The sequence below is a fragment of the Crinia signifera genome, chromosome 6 (genome assembly GCF_055691185.1).
Source record: "Crinia signifera chromosome 6, ASM5569118v1, whole genome shotgun sequence".
NCBI lineage: Eukaryota > Metazoa > Chordata > Amphibia > Anura > Myobatrachidae > Crinia > Crinia signifera.
This window is the reverse complement of record NC_139222.1, coordinates 93999241-94027068: the sequence shown is the minus strand read 5'-3', so window position 1 is coordinate 94027068 and position 27828 is coordinate 93999241. Positions and strand designations below refer to the sequence as shown.

Here is a 27828-nt window from a genome sequence, read left to right as displayed (position 1 = left end):
TCATCATGACTGACAGCAGCCACAGCACTAATACTTGGTTGCTGCTCCTGCTCTTCTCTTAACAAATCATGATCCATATCAACTCACAGTGCTAATATTTGTGAATGCAGAGTAGCATGGCACCTGTTAAGCTTTACTGAACACAACGGTTACAGTGCTTATATTTATGTGAATACAGTGGGAGTACTGTACTTACAGCACATAGAAAAATATATATATTTTAAACTTCTTTCTCAAATGACAATACTCATGATCACAGTCATTATATTTATGTGAATGCAGTGGTGTCATTCTGGGTCATGGAGCGGTATCAAAGCACCAAAACGTATAACCTGGGTTGACCAAGCAGGTAATTTGACCTGGGTTATAAGAAGGGTTAAACCCAGGTCGCCTTGTATATATGGGTGACCCGGGGTTAATGTGAAAGGGCAGGACTCGGGTCCAGCATTTTGTATTGAAAGGAGTATAAGTGAATGGGAGGTGGATACATGTGCACACCAGCTGCAATACTTCAGTGGCATAGCGGTAGCATCCTTGCTGTGATGCACCTGTTACAAAACAGTAGAGTTATAGATGTTCCTATGCTGCACTATAAAAATGTTTTGCCTACTGCCTACATCCATATAGCTCAGCCGGTAGTTAACTAGGGACATGTCAAACAGTGACTCCTTGCTTTAAAGCTTCCTCAGAAGCAGTAAGCACCTGTGTAACTGTGCATATGCACCAATAATGATGGTAAATGCTGCCCTAAGGAGCTATGGGCTGTGTACTAGCAAAGGACTATTATATTTATTAATAATTAATTTCTGCCCTGTGTTAGCCTTAACTTAGAATCGAAAAAGGTGCCCATACACTTGTCTGATTGGGGCCAATTTCACCCGATTCCGATGGATTGGGCAGAGAAATCAGCCCAAGCTACATGCATTTGACATACTCTCTGACCCGATGCGTGGTTCTGTGTGCATTGAGTCGGAGTTGGTAGGTCAGAGGCTGCACATTAAATTTATTGGATGGGACCCATCACTGGCATATGCTTTTTAGCATCCACAATGTGTTGGGTCCAATCCCAGGTGTGTGCCAGCGCAGAGGCTGGGAAGTAGTAGCGCTATTTGCAGAGCGTGGGAAGTGGCTGCTGAATGTAAAACCATATTTTGAAAAGACTGGAATACCGTATATTGTCGGAGAGAATTCTCTTAGTGAATCAGAGGTCTCCCATCTGATTGGCTGTGAGAATTCTCTCAGCCAATAAATGGCCAACCAGTCTTTTCAAACTATGGTTTCACATTCAGCAGCCGATTCATGCCCCACTGCCTGGCAAATATCACTACTAGTTCCCAGCTGCCGCAAGGACCCCACTGAATGCCCCACATCACAGGGACCCCTAATGGACCCCGCTGCCCACCCCTGCCAGCTCCTGAGGCATATACATGCAATATATCGCATGCAATTCATTGCATGTAAATTTGACACATTAAGTGCCAAATCGTAAGTGAGCATCCCGGGAGCTACCGGGATGTATGTGTAAAGATTATGGGGGAATTCCTCAAGTTATGGCTTGAATTCCTGAAAGTTTTTTTTTTTTCTAATTTTTAATTACTACCATGTTCCAGAAACACCAGTGGCCACAGGAAAAGACCCAATACGATACTATTTAGACTGATGCTACAGGTTTTACAATTTTCTGACATATTGCAATTCCATTAGCATACTTTCCAACTTTGGCTATCGCCAAATTAGGACCTGCGATAAAAAGGGGGAGTGGCTAATGGGAGAGTGGGCAGGGCTCTGGGTAAAGTAAGCATGGCCTAGTGCAGCTACCCTTGTTTTAATCATTTTTGGGGACGTGCCTGGTATTCTCCCTGCCCTCCCTCCCTGCCCAGTCTCCAAATCTGGACAGTTGGGAGGTATGCATTATCAGTGCATTCTCTTATAGCCCACAAATCATTATGTAACAAGGAAGCTGGCTCTGTTTAAACGGGCATGATGCAGTTGTTATCCTGCATGACAACAAACCAGCAACGGCGTCTATGACAGTGACAGCTCTGAAGCTTCCATTGTAGGATTTTAAGTATAAAATGGAAATGTGCGTCTGGTGCCAGCCAGCACTCAATGCAGCTTAAGTTGAAACCCATCTGCAAGAAAGTGGAAGATGAGTCACACTGTGTTTTTGCCTAGAATTCAATCTGACCTCAACTAACAATAAGCATTTACTGAAAATGTAAGAATCCTGCAGGATTGAGCTTAAGCTCCCTCTTAACTCATGTAGATCTTTAACCATATAACTCCAAAATGCAGGACAGGATGACAATTTAAAAGCCAAGATACCTAATTACCTAAGTAGTACACTACAATGCCAAATTATGACCGAGAATTCTTGCCCCAGAATAGAGAAAGTCTTTTTTTTAGCTGCATACCATATTTAAAACTACTTTTATATTAGATTTGTTGGCATAGGCTACAATGGTAATCTTTATGACAGAACATACAAATTGTACAGACAGTAATAATATTATAAGCATACAGTACTTGTTGATATGTGAGCAACTGGTAAGTACATTATGAGAATGTAGTCAGCAGCCCAGCATTTGGGCAGCAGGGTTAGAGGCTAGGGTTAGGTTGAGGGAATGAATAGGTTAGGGTTAGGCTAGGGGAGGGAGGAGGAGCATAGGGTTAGGCTACAAGGCAGGAGGATGGGTAAGACAGGTTAGGCTGCAAGAGTGGGGGAGGTAACCTTAGGTTGCAGGTAGGGAGCCTGTCCTTGACCTCCCCACGGTTACAGTACCTACCAAAATGTGTAAAGATTATGACAGCCGAGATGCCACTGTTGGCATTTTGACCAGTAGCATCCTCACAGGATCCCATACTTAACCCACATTATCACATATGCATTTTGATCAATACACCTACAGAGGTGTCTACATACATCTAGCCTCAAAACCAAGCAGCAAACACCAACGCATTTAGGACAGGTGTCCCACCCTGAGTAAGAACATAACCTGTCCAAAACGAGTTGGTGTTTGCTGCTATGATGGATAGGAGGATCCAGTGCGATTCAAGACCAAAGATACCCTTATGTGAACATAGGGATTGTTTCCCAGGTCAGAACATTGATCCATATTTACCATTTGTGATGTGTGGCAACAGATGAAGTATAAAGATACCTTTACATGCAAATAGGGGTCAATACAAACCCTTAAGGATTCTTATGAGGCGGAGAGATATACTACCGGATATAAAGATACCTTTATATGAATATAGGGACCAGAATCAAGGTCACTGTGGTCCCATAACAGAGGTCCATAGAGGACACCTGACATTGACAACTGTCCATTCTAAACAGCGCTGTTGGGATCCTACTATGTGTTGAGTGTTTGGAAATCAGGGATTGGTACCCCTGTGTGGATCCTGGGCTGCAGTTTTAGAGCGCAGGCTGCCAAACTGATATCTATTTTCTGGAGCATGGCATCCTGTGTGGATCTTTAAAATGCAGCTACTTTGAACAAAATGCCCCTTGACTTCTCCACCCCCATTCCCTCTAATACAATACAACGGGGTGAGGCTTAACAAGGTAATAAAAACCTTGCAACCAAATTTGGATTGGCATTCAATACCCACGGTATCCAATTTTTTATTACAAAACTCTGAATTATTTGTACACAGTACACATCACCGAGTACAATTAGTAATAAAAAATTATGTATATATATATATCAAGTAATATGTGTTAGCAAAGCATCAGAGAAAGGTATGCATTAATGGTAACACTGCATATATGAAGGACACGTCTCTCGGAACCCATAAAGTGTATTAATTATATTGGAGAAACATAAGCTATTAATCGTATTAGGTACCAAGACGTTGATGAAAAGCATTTAGCAATCAATAACTGTCAGGTCAGGGAGGGTTGAGATGTAGCTTTTCCAATGTTCACAGAAAGTGGAAACCTTGGACTCTTTGCTAAGGGAAGCTTCAATTCAACCCATCTGGAATAGATTAAATAGCTTTTCTTTAAATAGTCTAAAAAGAGGAGTCTTCGAGTGAGTCCATAGCTGTAGAACTGATTTTTTTAGCAGCCGAGCTCAGGAATAATAAAAGTTTATGACCACCTCGAGAAACTTTTTGGGTACTTATGTATTATCTGGGCTCCCATGTTAAATGCACCCCATTTTTTCATACCCCTACTATCCAACTACGCATGGAGTTGATTTTATATAGTGTGGCGAGCGCAGCGAGCCACCGTGCCCGAAGCGTGGTGAGCGCAGCGAACCCCGCGAGGGGACGCGGTCTCATAAGAAAAACGGGAGCCCAGATATTACATAAGTACCACTTTTTGGCCTTGAGAAAGCAGACCAAAAATAGCCCATTTCGGTGTAAAAGGGTAAGTAATTTCTCAAAATTATCCATGGCAAATTTATATTCCTTAAGCCAAAAAGGCCTAAACTTCTGACACAACCATGGGCAATAAAATAGATCAGCGCTGTCCACATGACATCTAGGGCACAGGTGGCTTTGAGATGAACCCATCATGAAACTACGATGTGGACTAATATAGGTTGTGATGAACATTTAGAAACAACTCCCTATATGAACTCGCTGGAATAATACGCCATGAATTATAGAGATTTTTAATTAAGAGGTCTGTTGTAATATCAGGAAAATTACATTTCCATTGAGGCAAACCCAAGTTTAAGGAGTTATAGTCTATCACATTATGTAAAAAGTTATAATGTCTTGAAATTAACTTACAGTCTGGGTTAGGTATGTTAAGACCACATCGAGAGTATTATTCCAATCCCCGTCTGTAAATGTCCGGACAACTTGACCCATACAATGCCGAGATTGCTAGTGGGCAAAGGGAAAGGGAGCTATAAATTCAAATTTTTTCAATTGCTTAAGTAAATGTTAGAATTTTTTTTAGAGGAATTATCTGTGAATTGAGCAATAGAAATTATGCCTCTTGTTGACAAAAGAAGAAATGGATTAGAAGCCTGACCTTGTTGAAATTCAGGGTTTTTGAGGAATGGGAGAAATAAGGACTTGTTGGCATTCAACCCGTTTTTATGTCAGAATGCGCCAGAGTTTCCTAATGCTCGAGAGCAGTGGATTCTCGGTCATCTCTACTAGATTTTACTGATCATGCATATGCAGAAATTAAGCTAAATTTGCGTTTTGTAGAAATCCCTCTTCCAAGGAAGAATTGGTGTAAATATTTGTATTATGTCGCCAGTCTCGAAGAACAAGGCAGCATGATTATAGCTAGCTAGATTTGGAAAGTTGATTCCCCCCATTAAATGTGGGCTGTTGAAATCTTATCAAGCCAATTCTATGACATTTGTGATTCCAAATACATTTGATATAACAGGAGATAAGTCGTTTTGTGCCTTCAATTGTAAGTAAAAGAAGAAGTGACTGTAACAGGTATAAAATTCTTGGGATGGATACCCAGGTAGGAGTGCTGGAGAGGACGCCACCTCGCCCAATCTTTAGACAAGGATGCTATAGTTTTGGAAATATTTATTGATATAAAAGGGTTCTTGGAAACAAGAACTCCTAAATATTCAAAAGATGTGGTGGCCCAAGAGAATGGCACAAAGGAGTGCCATGCATGGCGGGAATAGCCAGGCCTCAGATACATAGCTTAGCTATTGATTTCTCCAAATTGACTTGAAGGCCTGAGATGTCCACAAAATCACACAACAAAGACAACAAATGAGGTATAGAGGATTTGGAATCAGATAAATCTAAAAGCATATCATCAACAAAAGGCAGTATATTTCATTTCATGGGTTCCTATTTTAATACCTTTAATCATGCCAATAGTTTACTATATTCTAAGGAAAGGGTCGACGGACAGGTTGAATATCAGGGGTGACAATGGGCACCCTTGTCACGTTCCCCTGTACATTTTTACACCACCACCCCTCCCTCCATTAATAAGAAATTATGTTTTTGGAATTGTAAAAGTATAAAATAAAACCTATATAGTCTTGACTGACCACTCAGTGTGTAAGGATTTCATATAAATGTGGACACAACACCGTATCAAAAGCCTTGTGAGTATCAAGGCTCAGAAGCATATTAGAGGTACAGTATTGGTATCCTTGGAAGAAGTAACAGTAGCTGCTATAGCCATGCAGATGCCTTTAACGGAATGTCTGCCCTTTACCACGGTATCCAATTTAAAAAATAAAAAAACAATTGTTGTCGGGTTTCATGCACTGAAAGCCTCACGGTGCATGCCAGAAAAAAAATATAAAGTTTAGAGATCTTTGTGGCTCCCGGTGGTCTATCCTACAACTTTACACTGGGGAGGGGGCTGCTGCAAGGATCCAGGGATGCTGGGAGGTGCAAGGCTTCCTGGAGATGCCATTCTTCCAGCAGCTTGGTATACACTACAGGAGGGGGTAAGAGAGGGAGTCACTCACACCTACCGTTTTAGAACACATACCTTTTACCAGTAAGAAGCCCATTTTGCTTGACTGATCACATTACATATGCTATAGTGATCATGGTTGGTCTTCCCCTTGTCTTCTGGTTCTAACTGCCTTTGATGCAGTCCCCTCTTGGAGCCCTTAATTGTATGTCTTTCTATCAGACAATAATTAAATCGTCAGGTTACTCAGGTACCATAATTTAACTTTTAAGAACGATAACCTCTTTCCAGAAATGTATCGTACAGACTATCTAAAAGACGGATCACTTCAATCCAGTCATTAGAGAAAAGGAAAACTGGAAGGAATTGATTGTACGGGAATGCATCTTTCAGGGGTCTAGCGTATGCACTTTCAGCTAATAAACAGGTTGGTGGCTTTGTAAAAAGTGTTGTTTATAGTTTATCACCACTGTAAACGAGTCACATCTAAGTAATTGATATATTCATTGCTTATTTGATACATACTTAATGTAGTGAATGGACTTTCTGTACCACACCAGAAAATCAATACAATCAATATAGCGAAAAACAAACAAATCTTGACCACCAAAGGATCAGTAAAGAATAAATTATTTTCAACTAAAAACATAAAGTTTTTTGCGAATGAAAGGGCCACATAGGACCCCATCACCATGCCTGATGTTTGTAGATAGTAAGCCCCATTGAAATAAAAGTACATTTTTATTTAATAAAAATTCAAGAAGGGACATCTACAAATAAAAAAGTCAGGAGACACTTATTTAAAATAGTTTATCAGCAACACTCCAGTAGCCCAGGGGCATAACTAGATATTCCTAGGCCCCATAGCAAAAGTTTTTAAGGGCCCCCTAGTTAGCGACTGATGGTGATAAATGTATGTAAAACATATTAGACAGTAAAGATGGACCCCCTTCAGCTCTGGGCCCCATAGCAGCTGCACCCCTTGCACCTATGGTAGTTACGCCCTTGCAGTAGCCTGTAGATCAAGTGCATGTGGAATGCAGGTGTCCAGGTTACATTCCTCCATGGAGCAAAACAGATAATTTTTGGAAGATCAGTAAATGATCTTACTGTAACTCTTTCTGAAGTAATACAGGATGAGTATCCCGTATCCGAGTATCCGTTATCCGAATTATTCCGAAAACCATACATTCCAGAAAGTGAAAAAAACAATAAAAATTTTGCTAAAAACTCACTGGGGACATTTGTAACAGCACTACTGGTGACATGATATGTAACTGGCACTATATATGTACAAGAAAATGATTGCTTGGCATTCAAATTCAATATCTGAGATAGTACACAAATTTTGTTTCATGTTTTGAAACCTTGTTTTTTGAACTAATAAAATATATTTGTGTGTATTTTATGTTGTAATAAAATATATTTGTGTGTATTTTATGTGTTTATACAGCATACATGCAAGATACATCATTGAAATATTAAAATATTCTGAAATACGGAATAATCAGTTATCCAAAATTCTCCTGGTCCCGAGCATTTTGGATACGGGATACTCAACCTGTATAGTATCTTTCAAAAACTTGGGTTTTGATTTTTTTACCGATTATAGAAATCCATCTAGATAGACTGATATGGGTTAATAGATAAATCCCCTTGCCCATGATATTAGCTTTCCAGGTGGCCTAGTGGGATTCTTATGAATTTTGGGTAAACTGTATAATAGAATTGCACACTGTGTAATTAGTGTGTAATACCATTTACACTTTTTGATCTGTTCAAACATGTACAACATGTGTAGTATCGGCCACGGTACTGCACATATGCACATGCCTGGTTTCTATTATCTGCTTCGGCTATAGCCCATAGAAGCCTCAGTAAATCAAGTTCCTGGCGCCCATAGTTAAAACTGCCACTGGTCACCTCCATTTGTGGGTATCCATAGTGATAATATGGTTTGATGACCCAAAATATTATTTTATCTTGATGTTCCTGTTAAGTTTGAATAAATATACTTTCCATTGTAGATTATCAAACTGTGTGGTCGGGACATATGACAGGCCTTTTATATACCATTACTGGTTTCATCCGGCATCAACACTCGTGAAGATAAACTGAGTATTACATTGTCTGCTGTATTGGTGGCTTCTTTTTGGCTCTTCCTTTGCCACGCATTCTGTTGGCCTCAGCATGTGTATTTATACGGGACTTACTGCTTGTGCCCTGGTCTATGCCCTTAAAAGTGATGTCCAGAGGGAGCACCATTATCATGTATATCACTATAGCTCCCAGAGGAGACATTGTAAAAAGGCGACATTTTCTGCAGTTAAGTAATTTACGTAAATTCTTTTCCCTGTGCCCTCCAATAGGTTGGTAAAGTGGAGCACCAGTTTAAAGACAAGATAGCGCCCCATAGGCCTGCCATCTAGTGAGCTATATTGAAGGACAATAGTGAACAGCGACATTTCGCTAAGGCAAACATAATGTTACGGCTATTAAAGGGCTGGAAAAGTAAAATGCCTGTCCAGCTGTGTTGTAAATACCGACATTAGTAAGTCTACAGTATATGCTTTCCTGAATAGGGTGATCGGATGGTGAGTCCGCTCTCAAGTTGCTCTAGTGCTGGCGTAGCCAACTCCAGCCCTCAAGAGCTACCAACAGTTAATGTTTTCCAGGTCTCCTCACAAGTGAAGTAATTAGCGCCACCTGTGGATCTTTTAAAATGTGTTAGTGAGTAATGAGTGCACCTGTGCAGCAGCTAGGTTGTCTGAAAAATGTGAACTGTTGGTAGCTCTCGAAGACTGGAGTTGGCTACCACTGCTCTAGTGTGTATCCTGCTTTACCCTATTCTTTGCTGCTGGTCCACTCAGAATGTTTGTGATTTTACATGTCAACATCTGCACATGCCGTCATGTTCAATGACAACATTGTAATATATTGAAATTTTGATATCATCCCCTCCATTAAGTGTGTAGATTCTATAAACATATCCCGTAAAGGATGCAACAAGGATTCCGCTATTTTGTCATATTAAAAGTTGGCTTGCATATTAAACTTTGACAGATACCTCAAGGGGAGGAAAAGCTGAAGAAATGTGGAAATGTGTTACTAGCATCCTATAGTAATGCTCATCCAGCTTCCCAGCAGTTCATAGAGAAGAGTTCAAGACTAATTCAGCCAGAGTAGCCAGAAAAGTGGTGCTATAGCAGCTACAGTATATAGTGCTCCAGATGTGTGGACTCATCCAATGCTGTTGAAGGTTCCTGGTGGCAGCTTCACCTTCCTACAACGGTAGACATTATGCTGACGTGCACCTGACCTACACAGGCCTTAAGTGGCTGGTTGGGTCATGAAGTGAAGAGTCAGTGACAACATGTTGCTGACTAGAGAAAATAAAGAAGCAGAAGAACCCATGACATATGGTGGAGCAGGGTGAAAGAATAAGATGTAGCTGTTGTGATAAACCCAGACTGCTATAGGAACAAATACAGTACATGTGCCCCATAAAATATACAGCTACAGGATGTTCAGTGCGGAACTAACAATGATGAAAAAGTAAATGAGAAAGGTGTAATGGATCTGACAGGAAATGCACCTGACAACAGCAGAAAGTGCACAGGAGTAGGGGGCTTGGTGTCGACTGTATACAGGGTGAAATTCAAAAAGCATCTAGAATTGGACATGCAGGACCCTTGCAGATCCCAATCCCCTCTTAGTTTCCAGTTTTTCCTTCGTGCTGGCACTTGAAAACCCACAGGCTTTATTTCCTATTCAGGATTATGTACAGTTGCTAGTAAAGCAGTGGCCATGGGAGCAGGTGAAACCAGAGCAGATGCTTTTTGGCCAGGTGTAGAACAATAAAGTGACCACATTACCTGTAGTGCTCAGTGCTTTACCAAATGAGATGTTGGTACATTTTTGTTGACCAGCAGGCATTAGAGATGCCCTGTAGACCACATGGCTAGCACAAGAGGGACTGGGACAGCCAAGAATGTAGTAAAAATGTCCCTGCTAAAGCACGTCACCACCCGATGGAACTTACAAGCATGTCATGTCAGTGTGACCTTGCAAAAATGGCTGTTGTACAGTATAGGGAAGCCAGAAAGAGTACAAAAACATGATCATTCAGTGGTGGATAATTCCACACCATAACCTGCGGCTGCAGCTCAGTCCAACTAGAGTAGGCTTTCCCAATATAAATGAAAAGGTGGCCAGGAAAGGGTCCTTTGCCGGGGCAAAATCTGCAGCACAATAAACCACCCACAAATCATCAGACTGCTTGAGCGGTTCATTAGGATTCTGGAGTAGATGGATATTTGTGGCTTCAGGGGGGTCAGCCAAGAGTTTTGTTTTGTTTTCCTATATGGACAAATTTTAGTATTTAAGAGGGGGGAGCTAGAGACATGATAAAACCTACTTTGGGTCATACGCATATATATATATTTCTACACTGAGAGCCAACTTATCTTGAGGTACCCCAAGTTCTTGAAATTATAGCACTACACAGATCAACATACCGCTACTGATGCCATCCATACCTCTCAGAATATACACAGAACAGTAGCTACTCAAATCAATGTATTGGTCCACAGATGCATGAAAGGGAGTGAGGGAGTAAATGGCCAGATTACATTGGGCCAAGTCAATTAAGAACAGTTAAGGATCATGCCATTTAGAATATGCAACAGCCACCTTCCAGCTGAATGTTTTTGTTGAGTTCACCCAGGCTATTTAAGGTCACATAGCCATCGTTAGTAAATATGTATAAGTAGGGTTTGTGCTAGGCTGGGAGCACAGCAGACAGACATGTTCGTGGTCCTACGGTCACACCAACATAGCCGCCGATTTAGTAAGCATGCACACTGACCGACCACTTGATGTATCAGTTCTCTCAGATGGGCAGCTATTTGAATTTGCCTGTTCACTGTAGCAAGTGTATGGGCAGTCGGCTTGCGCTGCGCTGATATATCTTCAGGTATATTGGTCATCACGATATAACGCCTACCATGCACCCAATTTTCAATAGGATTCTGGAGGCAGGAGTTACCATCCACTCAGACTTGAGACAATTTCAGACAGTAAAATGTAATTTCTAAAGCACATTTCTTATAAAGTCCAAGACTATGTGACCCATTATAATTTGCCGTGGCAAAGAAGGCACAGACTTTTGTTCACACCTTCTAGTTCTTTGGGAAGATTAGTAAAATACAACAGGTGCCATCATTACCCTCTGGCTGTAGAGCAGCACTCTGTGCTTTGTTTTCACAATAATCACTCCACGAGAGAAGCAAACACTTGAATCACAGTAGACTCACCTTTTATGAAAAAAAATTTCATCTGCCATACTCCAGGTCCCCCTGATATCAGTTAAACCCAGGCACTGTATGTGTAAACCCCAATCTTCAATTAACCTCACGCAGGCCATCTTTTCTGGATTGCTTTCATAATGCACAGGTAAAGTAATCTATTTCGCTGGGTCCCAGAAAACATGACCTATTGTGGTACTTGATTATCGGGGGTTTAGAAGGCAAATGGGCTCCTCCATCATAGGAATGGATATGCTGGACATAGCAGGAGACCCAAATTAAACTCCAACATTAGAGGTCTGAATGGTGCAATTCCTTAGCCAAATGAGATGGCCATTTTTTTATTACATCACAATTGGTAACAACCGACTTTCCAGCCCTCTGTGAATCAAGACAAATAACCAAATCGCGGGACTGTCATTCCAGAAGAGGGATGGTCGGGTGGTATGGCAGAGGTTCAGAGATGTGGTGTGTTATGCCTTGCTGTACCCTTTACATGTGTTACACTTGCAAGAGTACCATTATCTGTTACAGGTCATTAGTCTGAAGCCAGCGGGGAATTGTATTTGCACAAGATTAAAAGCAACTTAAAAAATAAATAAATAAAATGTCTGGTTGTCTAATTTCCAGTGAATCATCCTCTGCTAACCAGTCTCTTTGTGTTCAATATACACAGTGAGGTCACAGGTCACTGAGCCAATATCCAGGGGCACATGATGTCACCAAAGCCAAATTCATTTGGGATGATGTCAGCAGTGGGAGACATGCTGCCTGAAAGGGGATCCCGCATACTGACGTCACTGGGAAGAGATTATGTTACAATGGTTTTTCTATCAATGCATGTCCCTGAAGGGGGTGTTGGATAAGTTTTATAGAGCTGTGAGTTACAACATATTCATTGGCATTTCTTTAAAAAAAAACACTAAAACAAAATAAAAAATTACCATGGACGTATCTGTTGAGTATTGACAAGTGATTGAGACACTAGAACAATCTGGCAGCCGCCAGGATCTGAGACCTTTAATAATTTCATTTGACAGGACTGAAATACTTAACAAAAATTAGACATATCCGATTTTTACTCTATGACTACAAAAGCAGTGAGGCAGACGTTAGTTGCTACATGGATAGAAGCAGTCCTTAATAACCATTTTTACTAACTAAAAAGCTTTATATGAAACTCACCCTGAAATACCCCCTACACCTTGTATCACAGGCAGCAAATGGTAACTGGATAATCGAAGTCTTGCATGCATAATACATATGTCTGGCCACTTATTTCAGTCCAAATATTTATACTCCTAGAGTCCTAGGGAAAAAAAAAAAAGTTAGCAGTCTGTCAGGCGAGCGATTGTTAGTTAACCCCTTTTACAGCAAGACTGCAGGTGATGTAATGGCACAGCACAGCCTACCAGCACTAATGGGTTGAAACAGAAGCTGTGCTGTGCCTGCAGTTTTATTAGCAAGAGCGCACACAACATTTTTCTCTCCCTCTCTTTTTTTTTTTTTTCACTAATATATAACTGGGTATTTTTCCTCCTCTCTCCCCTCATAGCGCAGTGTTCAACAATTAAGTGCTTGTACTGCTAGACTGAGAGAGCCTCAGAGAGCTGGCTTGGCCCAAGGCTGGGAGACGTCATGGATTCCTCAGTGTGAAGTTTGCAGGAAAGCCCTCAGTTTAGAAGATGGAGCAGATCCAAGCGTTCCCATAGCAATGGGATAAACAGGAGGAAACAGTGAGGGAATCCCGTTATTCAAACACTATAAACACTCAGAGCAGGGAAGGAAGTGGCCTTTCCCTCTCTAGTAACTCACATCACAGACAACTGCTCTCACTTTATGTCAAGTTCTCATCCTCGGTGGTTCCTCTCCTCCAGGTTCCTAAACTGAAAAGGGTCTCCCTCCCCCTCCCCAATTTTTTTCCTCTTTTTTTTTTTTCTCTTTTTGACAAGCAGCATTGGTGTAATATGAACCACAGAAGATTTGTATCTTCATAAATATACATTTTTTCTTTTTTTTTTCTATTTTTTTTGTTGTTGTATCCAAATGCAGAGAGAAGCAGCTTGCAGACTGACGCAATACCACCACCGCATAATGAGATCTATGGACCAAGGTATGTAAATGCAATGGGAGGGGGAGAAATGACAGGCTGGCGCTGGATGTGTGCGTTTCTACCAGATATTAGGGGGTGGGTACAGTGATTTATAAGAAAATATCACATTGTAACATATTATAGGCTAAATCACTATATAGACTCCTGGCTGACAAACATTTACATACAGTATAGTCATTATGTATAGACTTATAGGAATGGGCTATAAAATCAATGTGTATGTAAAGCAGATATAGATGCATTCAAATAAATAGTTTAAGCCAATTACTATGATATCCTTTCACAAATATTGTATACCATTGTGATATTGGTAATAGTACTTGTTGTAGAGATCTATATAGCCACTTCATGTAACCTGTATTTTTGGGAAGGGTTAAAAAGTAGTATTAGTATGTAATATAGGAGAATATCTTATACCTGCATGTTGGATAATGTTACCTAGCGAATAGATGTAAAGGGCTGTGATTTGGAAGAATAATGGTCCTTTAAGTAGAACCAGACAGTATAAGCTTGTATTAAGGAGTAATATTAACTGACAAAGTTACTGTTCTAGCCTCTTGCATAGCTGCTAGTAGGCAGATAATTAAGAGTTGCTGCTCCACTTAATGTATCTTCTTCACATCAGTCTATTAAACCCCTGCATTGCTGAACAGGAAAAAAAAAAATATATATATAATATATAATATATATATATATATATATATATATATATATATATATATATATATATATATATATATATACACATATATATACACACACACACACACACACACACACACACACACACACACACACACACACACACACACACTTCCATGAGAAAGTACTGACAAGAAACATCAAGGGTGAATTTTAATAGGATGAGAGATTCAGAAAGTGAGAGATTTGGTAAGAAATCTCCAATTTCAAACTGGGTTTGCAGTGTAAATGATTGCCGCTTTAAAAAAACTGGAGATTTCCTACCAAATCTCTCACTATTAAATTCCCCCCATGTGTCTGTAACCAGAAGATGCTAGCTGTCTTGCTTTCTATTCAGTGTCAGGGTATTACATAAGAACGTCTGGACCAATGACCATGTAATGTATGCATCGGGAGAGTAAACACATGCTGCATATTTACATACTGGGACATGTATTTTAGGGACTTGCTTTGGGCTACAAAATAGCCCTATTCTTGATTTATAGGATTTTAAATGGAAACACTCATTATGGCTTTATAATATGCATCCAAATATAGAAAGAAATAATTATAATATTGCCATTTGAAATGCCCACAGTACGCAGTGACAATAACACGGATTTATAAATACATTTATTTAGACAGAATCATAATGGGGCCGGTTATAGTGAATATATGTATTGGAGACTGCAGGAGCCTTGGCTAAGTCCGTCCTTTGATGGCTCTGTGTTTATTTCCACTTGTGAGATTACTTGTGGGTACTGGTTGGAGGGTACCGCGTAATTAAAAGAGATTTAGTGTACACAGCAACCAGCCTAGGTTTCTAGTGTAAACGTACTGGTAGCTGGAAAGAATGTGCTTCTACCAGAATTAGGTCACCATCAGGCAACTGTGAGAGGGAATTCCGTTTGGGGAAAGAAAAAAACCTATTATTAATAGGTTAGAACTTTGGCTATTGGAATAACACTGGCTGCCAGAACGTTCCCACACGTTTTTCTGAAGGAGGTCCAGTCTTATCTGGAAGATATTACTGTACGGCTAGAAGATACCCCACTGAGGAGAACCCCACAGACCCCTTTCATGAGCATGTCCCCAAGGAACAAACAGTGTGACTCATTTTCCTGTCTCAAAACACAACGGTAGACACTAGGGGGGGGGGGGGGAATTAACTAAGAGTGAAGTTCTATTTCACATGAGATGTTGCTATGGCAACCAATCGATCTATTATGTTCTAGACGCAGGCCTGGTCAACCTGTGGCTCTCCAGACGTTGTCAAACTACAAATCCCATCATGCCTTGTCACAGTTTTGCTACAAGGGAGTGTTAAAACTGTGGCAAGGCATGCTGGGATTTGTAGTTTCACAACATCTGGAGAGCCACAGGTTGGCCTGTCCTGTTCTAGAGGGTGCTAAATAAATAAGAAGTAGATTCTGATTGGTTGCCCTTAGCAACATCCCTTGTGAAATAGAACTTCCATCTTAGAAAATTTCGCCCTAGGGGTCTTATTTGAAATGTCCTATTTTATATTAGATCATCAATCACACATGCATACATATAAAGTGCTGCAATTGTTAACGGTATGGATCGTTTGAATATAAATTGCACATTTGAGTATTGAAAGCATTTCACAAAAACAATGTGAAAAACAGAAGAGGAAAAGTCAAAATAATACAGTAGCGGCTGCTTTGTGATTATGTCATATAGACAGAAATGATCAAGAGAGTCTCCTACTTTTGCCTCAGTGATGAGCACAGCTAAACAGTTTCATGAGGGGCAATGCCGGGAAAATTTAATGTACTGTTAAGGTGCCCATACACTAGTAAGATTTATCTTCAGATCTGTCTGGTTGGAACACAAACATGGTTATGGATGAGTGACAGTTTGTCAGTTTTCCAAGCAAATAATCAACTGTCATTTGCTCTCATCCATAACCATGTTTTTGTTCCAACCAGACAGATCTGAAGATAAATCTGCGTGTGTATGGCCACCTTAAGACTAAATGTTACCCGCGTAATGTCAGATGGCGTGGTTATATTTAGCTATACTCCCAAAGTTTCAATGGAGTGCTACTAATCAAGAGGTAGAAGCTCTATTGTTACTTCATGTTTGTGGATTAGATAACATTTTCCAGCATCATTGGATTAGGGGGAAATATATCAAGCGGGTGTTATTTTATTGGGTTTTAATCAACCGCATACTGGCCATTAGTAATGGAAAGGGAAGAAAAATTAAAAAAAAAAGGGGTTGCTGGGGACATGAATATTATAACTCTAGTGTTGTTCAGGCCAATTCACAGCAGAATTGGGTTCCTTCCGGTATCCCTGCCTAGGGGGTATGAAGGAAAGAAACCAGAGAGGAGGGTAGTTAAAAAGTAATGAGCACCACTGTTTATATCACTTTTAGTAACAAGTCTTATGAAATTAAGATGTAATTTAAGTGCCAACATTAAAAATCTCATGAGAATTCTTATTTTTTTACAGTAATGTTGCTTATAAAAATTACTAACCTGCAATCTATATTTCTTAATCTGCTGTAATCGGTTTTCGAGGGGTTAAAAAAAATAACCTCATAGATGTAATATGTACTGCACCCGGCACAACAGGAGTTAATGAGCGGTATGGCAGCTTACATAATAGATGACCAGCCAATCAAGAGTGGTCTCTCATCCATCGGAACGGATAATGTTGAATCATAATCAGGTGCCAGGAATGATAATGAATAGAAGGGAATGGGGTTTTCACTTTTTGGCACATGCCGACAGGCCACACAGCGATTTTCAAAAATGAGTAAAGTGAGAGATTATACAGACATGGTATATTTGTACACAGCCATCACAATAACTGTGGATAACTAAAAAAGACTAAGGCCAGCACTGGATTGCGAAGTCACAAAAATAATAACATGTTGAAGTCATTAAATTATTTTAATTAGTGAACCAAAGTACTTTTTTCATGAGAAAAAGTACAAAATAATCTTCTTAGTAATGAGGGGGGGTGGGGGGTGTTGGGGGAGGGGGCTAGGCTATTTATATAGTGGTGGTTAATTACGGCTACTAATTAACAAACTGGGGCTATTCTTTTAGCCCCAATTGATAGCACTTACCGAAGGTATGGTTCAGGCGAATCCATATCTGTGATAAGTGTCTTGGGGCCAGATTCTCTAAGCTTCAAAAGTGATAAAATGGAGAGTGATAAACAGCCAGCCAATCAGCACCTGTCTGACATTTTTCAAACACAGGCCCTTATTCTGGTTGGTGCGGTAATATCCGCGTGCGTTCGGGCCGCCGATGTTTTGTGTCTGCGCATGTGCAGAGGCGTCTCTGCGCATGTGCGAGCGGGGCGTAAGGCCAAATCCCGCATGAAATGTGAACACTCCGAACAGGGGGTGGAGAGGGGCGTGAAAGGCTATTTGGGCTCATTACCATATGCATACGCCCCGCGTTTCATGGGCGTTCCCATGCAAACGCTGGGCGTACGCATGGTAATGCGGCCGTGACGCACGTGTAGGGGGCGGACATATGACATCGCCGGATGTCAGCTACCCGCCCAGATCCCTGCTTTTGCACGGAAAAATGTCCGTGTGGTCTGAGGTTGCGGGAGCTGGTGGACCATTTGGTCCTGCAGTCGATGAACTGCGACCATCGAATGATGGGGGAGGTTCCCTGAGATGGAGGAGGCGTATTCCATGAAAAATACACGTGCGGTCCGTTCGGCCAGCTGCTTACCGCATTCGGACGGAGTGAGCGATCCGTACGGAAGTCGGGGTTTCGCACGCACGGTCCTGGCCGCATATTCGGATCCGGCCGCACCGATCAGAATAAGGGCCACAGTCTGTGTCATGGCAGGTAGGAGCTGATTGGCTGACTGTTTATCACTCTCCATTTTATCACTTTTGAAGCTTAGAGAATCTAGCCCTTGATCTTCTGCGATAAGTGCCATGAAAGTACTTAGGTCTGTGGCTTATCACAGGACCTATGTATTTTTTCACACATGAAAAGCTGGGATGGGAGGGGGGGGGGGGGGGGGGGGGGGGGGGTGGCTGTAACTTTGTGGGGACAATTAAATAGGGATGATGAAAAAAAAATAAAAAATTTAAACAGCCCCCCCCCCCCGCCCGTTTTTTTGCAACCACAGAACTATTGCGACTAGTTGAATAGAAAAAACGTGAAAAATTTGAATAAATAGAAATGATCACAAAAAAGTTTTGCACCACACGATGTCAGTTGTTATAGCTACATGGCTTCTTTGTAAACTCTATTAAAAACAACTTCTATGTTAAATACAAAATTGTGGTAGAGTATGGGAATTTCACATTAACACTTAACGTGTATTTTTCATGTCAGGAAACAGCAGACATTTGTAAAAGCCGGAGCTTGACACAGGATTGTGTACATCACATGAACATAACCTATTAGATCCATACTGCTGTTAGGAAAAAAAAAAAAGAAAAAGAAGGAGGTCACATCAGGTCGCATTACAGACCCACACTGGCCGTTCTTTACATTACTGCCCACAATCAGTGTACCAGTGGTTAACACCATGGCCCTCATTCATTGGGCACTTGTAAGTACAGCACTTTACAAACACACTAGGGTCCATTATTGTAGTTAGATTTTATTTTAAATTAGGAATGTAAATGTATCAACCAGTTAAACACTCATCAACTTACTTGCACCTTACAGATATACAGTCTAATCTAAATGCATATTTGGCACCTACTGTAAATGCAGAGTTAGTAACCATCTTAATGTATTGGCTTCCTGCAGTAATAATTTATCTTGTGACTTCTAAATGCCATATCATTTTGGTCAGACCTGCAGGTTATATTTTGATAGCATGGCTAACATTTAGGTATGCAAAGCGTCTGTAGCCGATTGTAATACTACTGCAGCGTGAAAAGCCCCATTTGGGACACTCTTTGAACATTCCAGCTCTCCATTCCAGGTGGTAGGCAAGCTGAAAATGTTTGATTTCCCCCTGAGCGTGGCTATTTGCACTCGAACGGCACAACAATTGAACTGCTCCATTGGGCATCGTCTAGCGGCAGCTGTGGGATAAGTCAATTGAATTGCCCAAAATGTGCCACTCAGGGAACAGAGTGATAAAACTGAAGTTAGAGATTGGGGTGGTTCAAATGAATAGTATTTAGGAGGTAATTATAGGAATCTAGGAGTGAGCGTTAACAGGCGGACACTGACTGGGTTTTCCTTTTCCACCTTCATAAAACAAAACAAAATGTTCTTATGTTTTATACCCTACTGCAGAATTCTATAAATAGGAGAGTAATCCAGAAAGTAAAGACAGTCTGTGCATCCCCAGCGCTCAGCACATTCAACATCCCCAATTGATAGTTGGTGGTCTCGCCAACCTATTTTCTAATAAAAACCTGTGAGTGGTGTGCCATTATGGCTGTTTTTGGCTAGGTTGTGTGTTGTAAAAATGAACGTATAAAAAAATCCCTCTGACTGTGAAGTCAGGAGTGTTATTCTATTTCTAAGGAAGACCCGATTACATTTATCATCAAATATTGTAAAGTGGTGCATGTTGATGTGCTGGAGTCATGGGAAATGTTCAATAATGGACAAATGAACATGCAATACAAAGATCGACCTCCATATAACAGTTTTGGGTGCAAGGTTTTCATTCATGCACCCTAAATTCCAGACCGTACTCCAAGCGGTTTTCGCTAAGCTGAGCGGAAAATGTTGAAGCTTCCTGTCATCAACTAGTTCAGTGGACTGGAGGCAGCCTAGGGGATTATAAAGCAGACAGATATGATAAATGCTTAAGTGGAGGAGGTGATTATGAAGAGAAATAAACTAAGGAACTCTTGTGTTTAAAAAAAAAATAGTTTTTTAAACAAAACAAGAGTTTTTCTCCCCAGGCCTATGTTTACATAAAGCAGAAGTAGTTGTGACAGTGTGACCACATGTATGCTGATGCACAGCACGTACTAGACCATTTACAGTAGCATAGCTTGCATGAAAGGTCTCTGAAACAGATATTCATAGTCTATACAGATTTGTGCAACTCTGGCACTTAAGGTGGTCATACACTGATTTTACCCAATCCAGATGGATTAGAGCGAGAAATCAGCCCAAATTGGACATCCTCTGTGACCCAATGCGCGGTCCCGTGCGCATTGGGTCGGAGTGTGGAGGACGGACGTCCTGCCCATTAAATCTAACGGATCAGACCCATCAGTGGCACATTGCGGGTGCTTTTTAGCACCCGCGATGTGTCAGTCCGATCTGTAGGTGTGTGGCAGTGGTGATGCATCGCTACCACACACCTATGTGCAACAGCAGCGTCCAGGCAGCAAGGTCCAGGGAGTGGCGGCTGGGAGCTTGTAGTGGTATTTGCCGGGCGGCGGGGAAGGAAGCGTGGCTGAATTTGAAAACATATTTTGAAAAGACTGGCTGGACGCTGATTGGCTGAGAGAATTTTGCTAATCAGCGTACGGACAGTCTTTTCAAAGTATGTTTTCAAATTCAGCAGCGCTTCCCACCCTGCTGCCTGGCAAATACCACTTAAAGCTACCAGCCGCCACTGCCTGGACCCTGCTGCTGCTGCAACTCCCCGGGTAATGTGATGCTGGCAGTCAGAATACAGAATGCTGGCATCCAGATGAGTGGCCACATGCCCGGTGCTGGAAACCCCAAATTAATGATCAACTCTAAAATCCCGACTGCCAGCATCCCCGAATGCAATTATGTGGAGAGGTCTAGTGTTAGGATGGGGTGGAATACATACAGAGAACCATCATCATCACCAGTCATCCATATGTATTCCGGATGCAGTGCAGGCGAAATACTATGGGTCAGATACAGGGCCTAATTCTGATTTGATCGTTCCCTTGCGTATTTGCACCGGGGACCGATTTTTGCTCTCTGCGCATGCGTTTATTTTCAAATGCACATGTGCAGGGCATCTGTGTGGACGCCTTTGGTGACTTGCACAGTCGTCGAGGTGGTCACACACGGGGGAAGGGGAGGCTGGATGGAGGCGGGCAGGGGGCTGCCGCATGGGGACGTCCAGCATTTCCTGGATTTGTTCACAAAAATGGTGACTACACCCAGAAAAACGCAGGGCGTACCCATGCGAACGCAGGCGCGCAGCTGTTTGCTGCCGGCAGATGGCCGATGTCACAGGACTTCAGCCGCCTGCCCCATTCTTGGACATGGACGCGCAAATATAGATCTAGACTGAGCTTGACTAAAGTACCAGGCACTTTATCACTTCTCCTCCCTTATCACTGCTTCATACATCTACCCCTAAATGAGCAGTTGGGAAGTGTTTAAACTGAAATCTAAATTGAATTTTAAGAATAAAGCTGTCTAACATCTGTGGGCTACATGCAGAAGCAGACAGTATTTACCCTGCACAGAAGCAGCCAGTATTTACCCTGCACATTTTGCTTAATTGAATCTAGCCTTATGTTTGGTAGTATGCAGATTTCTTTGCACTTGGGTAATGCATCATCTCTACCATTGGTGAAATTACATTTTCCTGGTTAAGCCACTCAAGGTTAAAGTGAATGAGTGGTTTATACACTTGGCTGATAGCCTCCTGTGTAACTAATGAGAGGAGCAGGAAGGAGATGGGAGTGAATCTGTCACTTGTGCTTCTACTGGTTTTAAATACATTTTTCTTCCCCTTCCTTACCCTTTGAATATTAAGATAAAAGGGGCCCGAAAATACTTTTTATCAGACTGACCTTCCCTCATTCTGTCTTTGCTATTATTATTGTAATATTTTGTCCTTTTTCTATCTAAATTTTACTGAGAAAACCTAAAGCAGCTGTAAAAACATAACACAGAACTAGAATCTGAGATTCTGATACAAAGACATTGATATGTCATCGACGAGGGGACCCTGGTGTGTTTCATGGGAGAAAAAAAAATTGAACAATGACATTTTCCACCAAAAAAGAAAGCAATGAAATATGATTTTTATATCAGTTAGATACTAGTGGAGTCAGAGAGGCAGCTGAGACCTATTACCAAAAAAACAGAGGCCCTAAATTAGTCAAACTCACCAAACAGTCAGCTGACAAGACAGGAGACACATTTATTTGATATTAGTAGGTCATGTGTTTTAACTTAAGACTTGAATATTTTTAGCAGGAACTTGGTTCCAATAAAAAAAAAAAAAAAAAAAAAAAGCCAGAGCCATAAGGGTACCAAAATACCTAATTCTACATGTTTAAAATAATAAAGGGAATTTCAATGATGTACACTTTAATAAATAAATAAAATTATATATACATATATATACATACATACATACATACCCACACTGGACTTTGTAAATGAACTAGAGAAGGAGTAAAATCCGAAAGCTTAATGCTACTACCCATGTGGTATCTGAGCAGTACTACTGTGTGGTGAATGAACAGTCCTAAGCCAAGTGAGTGCTGCTGTCTGCATTGGATTACTATCCACATATATATATATATATATATATATATATAAATCCCATATTCAAAATGCTTGTGGTCCCGTTTTTCGGATTTTTTTTTTCAAATTTACCTGGTTCCCTGGCGGTGCTCCAATGGTCCCCTGACATCCACGGTGGCCATCGGAATTCTCATCAGGGGCATCCCTGGTCAGAAGAATGCATTGCACTGGTAATGTCACCAGCAATGATGTGCAATGCAACCCTGCGACTGGGGATGCCGCAGAAGAGGATTCCTATGCCCACCGTGCACACCGGGGGACTAGGTAAGTATATTAAAAAAAAAAAAAAGTAAAAATTAGTGTCAACATGTTGCAAGTCAACATTCTGCATATAGACATTATGAACTACCTGATGACATACTAAATGACATTATAAAATGTTGACATCAAACCGAACCCAGTTATGCTTAAATACAGTGTAGAAAGACTTGCACTTAACTGTAACCTGTAACATAACATGCTCATGTTTAATAGCTACTTTTTTTTTTAAATTAATTTAGGTTAAACAGTTCTTTAAAGTATCTGGGTTATTATAAGTTTTTCCATAATAACTTCTTAAACATTACTAGAAATCAGAGGGATTTTTAAGCTAATTAATGTAGAGGAAAACACATTCATGGCGAGCTGCAACATCTCCCAAGGAACCCTCCTTTATCTGCTGTACAAGCCGCTAAAGTCACTGAATGCTAGACGGAACAGTCATACATTAGAAGGACTTGAAGTTTGTGTTTGCTGAATGACTTCCCACTCTTCCCCAGTCTCAGATATAGGCTGTAAAATATGCTTATTAAAGCATGCTTATCGAAGAACCAAAACGTTGGAGATGAGGAAAACGCTTTTAGAAGGGATGGGATAAGTGTCTAATGTATGTTTTGTGGTTAGAGGCGGTAAAATGCACATTGCTTCATAATAAATTATTCAGGTCTTCACTTCACTAGACTTTGTACGTTTAAGTCTAGAAGAACTTGGTCTGCAATGAACAGTACATATCTATATTTGTTAGAAGTGACAGTTACTATAACACTATACCAGTCCTCAAAGGGCATGCCAATTATCTTTATTACATCTCCTCCCATTAAGATTGTAATGGGACAGGATGTATTCTGTAGCCCAGCTTCCTTGTCCCCAAATGAACTAACTTACCAAGATGTGCACCCACACAGTCAGCAGCATTGTGATAGTCAAAGCTGACCCAACCAATTTAAAGCTTTAGCCAAGATTTTGCACTGCATTTGCACTGCATATGACCCAGCACAGCATTCCTCATTCACATAGCTGTAACTAGATCTTTTGCTCTCAAGACACCAATACTTTTAAAAAACATGGTACAGAAATACATCCTTATTTACAATACATCCACAGGATAGCGTCCCTTATTCAAGTTATGTCACACAGGGATGTCCACAATTCGCATAACCTGATATGTAGTGTATTCATTTTATGCCACGCAGTAGTTCTTCTTTACCTTATACACATGCACATACCAAACCTGCCACTGCCCACTGTCAAGGTAAGCTTGCCCTAGGCTTGTAATGCATGCCCGAAGCACTACAAATGGCCTAGGTTTTGCCTATGCCTAGGGCTGGCTCTTGTAAACAGTGTATGAATGATATTAATCCACACAGTTCTGTTTATGGAAATATCAAAATATTGGACCTGACATTTCTGACACTGTGCACCTTAACAGCAACTGAACCAGAGTGAGGACACACTGTGTAATGTATTCGCTGTATGGATTTTCGTGCATGTGCAGCAGCAAAATAAAAAATCTGAATTTGGCCTGTATTATCTGGACTAATGTAAGAAATGTGAAATTTGTACCCCTCTAAGACAGTGGTTCCCAACCCTGGTCCTCAAGTACCCCCAACAGTGCACGGTTTCCAGGTCTCCACACAGAATTACAAGTAACATAATTAGCTCCACCTGTGTATCTTTTAAAATGTGTCTGAATAATGAGTGCACCTGCTGGGTGACCTGGAAAACGTGCACTGTTGGGGGTACTTGAGGACCAGGGTTGGGAACCACTGCTCTAAGAGATAACATAACCAAAGCTATTCCCAGTCCTCCAGATTTGGAAGAGTAAAAGCTCCATCCACACTATATTATATTTAAAGTGGCTCACCATTGGATCTGCTACTAGCGCTAGGGCTGTTGATCCTAACTAGACATTGGACCTTAAACGGTTAACATTGTCTAGTGTGTACACATTATCGTTAATGATGCCCAATCCCATGCATTGTTAACAACCCCTTCCATCTGCCGAACATGTAGGTCAATTCTGCTATATAGCTTAACAACCCGCATGGTCAGAGGAACCAGAGTGTATGGGGCTTAACAGTTTAAGATGGATTTTATTATTTCTTAATTTATTTATTAGCAATTTTCTCCTATGCAGTATGCAGGTGAGCCTGGATTGCCACAAAACCTGATCAATGCCATCTATAATGACACAATGCAGCAGATTATATGAGGCGCTTGACCATCAAGCAATTATCCTACAGTCAATGAACTGAACTTAAGTCATTAACTGCTAATTCGTGCATTACAAAACAGGGTATTCTACATGTACAAAGTAGCAAAAAGTAGTCGTTTTTACAAACTGATCCACGTATGCAGTGGAAGCAGCCATTTGCAATGCTGACCCAATATATATATTCACTGTAAAACCACATTACTGTTCACAGCAGTAAACACACTGCCCATCACTAAACAGAACATTTGAATCTGGGAAACAGATACTCTCGGGAACCCTGAAAGAGAGAAAATCCATTTGTCATTTTCAAAATATTTCTACTACTCCCTACATAAATATGCAGTAATTAAAATACTTATTATGACGAACCCTAACCTCGTCTAGACAGTGCCATATTGATAACCTAAGCCCTATAGCATGAATATTTATTAATCACCTAGCACTAGCATAATGGAGATCTCATTGCTTCCATAAGATACTTTAAGCTTCGATTAGGGGATAGGCCATGCAGTTAGCACACAGTTTTCAGAGTATGCAGCAGCCCATACATCAAGCTATTAGTATTTAATGAAACTCATGGGGGAATTTTGTCATTACTGAATTACACAACACTCAGAAGAAGTATTCAGGGCCAAGCCAATTACTGAAAGGCGATGGAGCAATTCAATTGCTCAGATCTTGCTTGCAAATGCCGAAGATGCACATATTTATGTCTGCAGCCTGAGTTACCAAGCAGAAATGTGCAAAAAGGCTGGGTGCGCGCTAAATCGGGACTTTAGAAGGGTTTAGCCGCTTTACAAACCTATACCCGATCTAGTTAGACATAACAGGCAACATAATCAATGGGCGCCAAAAACAATTACATTTCTCAGACAGCATCCACTAATTAATGTGGTGTAAAACAACTGAATTCCCTTTAAACATGAATCATGTTTCTATAACCCCTCCCCCCCAAAACCGGTAGGAGCATATTCTGTTAGTGACGATGGGTGCAAGATGAAGGCATTCCAACGGTTTCTTGGGCACCTTGTAACCACCAAAACTGCTGTTTTCTTTCTATTGCGCTTCATGCACAGTAAGATCTGCCATGTTGCTGTACCATAACTACATATCATCCAAATGATCATTACCCCACACTGCTGATCATAGGCGAATCTAGAATTATAGTAATGGATGGTCCCAGATCTAGACATAATAGTAAGGGGACCTTTGCGCGGCGCAGCCGTGCGGCAAAAGGGGGCGTGGCCTCGTGGGGAGGAGGCGTGGTATTACACTTTAGACCTGGGGTAGCCAACCCTAGTCCTCGAGAGCTACCAACAGTGCATGTTTTGCAGGTCTCCTCATAGAATCACAAGTGAGCTAATTAGCTCCATCTGTGTATCTTTTAAAATGTGTCAGTGATTAATGAGTGCAGCTGTGCAGCAGCTAGGTTGTCAGGAAAATGTGAACTGTTGGTAGCTCTCGAGGGCTAGGGTTGGCTACCACTGCTTTAGACCATACACAGTAATGCCCATTACACATTTTAGCAAACTCCGTAATATCCATTACACATAAAGCCACACGCCGTAATGCCAATTACACATAAGGCCACACACCATGCCACACATCATGATGCCCATTACATACTATATAACAAACCGTAATGCCCATTACATACTTGCCACATAAGTGCTGCTTACCTACGTGCTCATTGCTAGGGGGTTCTTGCTTGATGGCACCATAGTACCCATTACACATGATGCCGCACACCATAGTACCCATTACACATGATGCCGCACACCATAGTACCCATTACACATGATGCCACGCACCATAGTACCCATTACACATGATGCTGCACACACGATGCCCCTTCCACATGATGCTGTACACTGTAATGCCCCTTACACATTAAGCCACACATTATGCGTAATGCCCCCATATACCACCACTTGTAGCATCCCTTAAGCAATGCCCCCAAAAGTGCCACTTACTGTAAATTTTTATACAAGCTTTCGCTGCTGCTGCAGGGAAAGATGGAGAGTGGTGCAGCTGCATCTATGGGGAGAGGAGCAGAGTGCAGCGCAGAGCACGCTCCCACTCCCCTCCTGGTGTCCCCTCTAGCCGAGTGGATATTTGAAATATTGTGCACGCTGTTGTTGTGCGTGACGTCGGGGTAGCATGCCGGGCCCCGGCACCACATGATTAAAGGGGGAGGGGGCGGGCTGAGGTGAAAGCGGGGAGAAGAATTGGAGCGGAAGCTGCAGGGGTGACAGTCATTGACAGCTGGGCAGAGAGCAGGGGGCTGTCCGGCTGTATTGAGAGCACTGCAGGTCACGGCTGTTTGAAATAATACCCCTTTCACAACAGAAAATGCAGGGATTTACCTGGGAATATGGTCCCCGGATCATGCAGGGACATTCCCAGGCTGACCCCTTATACACT

The 27828-nt window shown here is 41.3% G+C and overlaps 1 protein-coding gene across 2 annotated transcripts in view; it reads left to right on the top strand.

The window, feature by feature from the left end:
- The first annotated feature begins 13483 nt into the window (after positions 1–13483).
- NFATC2 (nuclear factor of activated T cells 2) overlaps positions 13484–27828 on the top strand; it is a 116941-nt gene continuing 102596 nt past the window's right edge. For both annotated transcript variants that reach the window (XM_083146495.1, XM_083146494.1), the window contains exon 1: positions 13484–13792. In XM_083146495.1, coding sequence (XP_083002621.1) covers positions 13726–13792 — 67 coding nt within the window. In that variant the 5' untranslated portion in view covers positions 13484–13725. The remainder of the gene's footprint in view (positions 13793–27828) is intronic.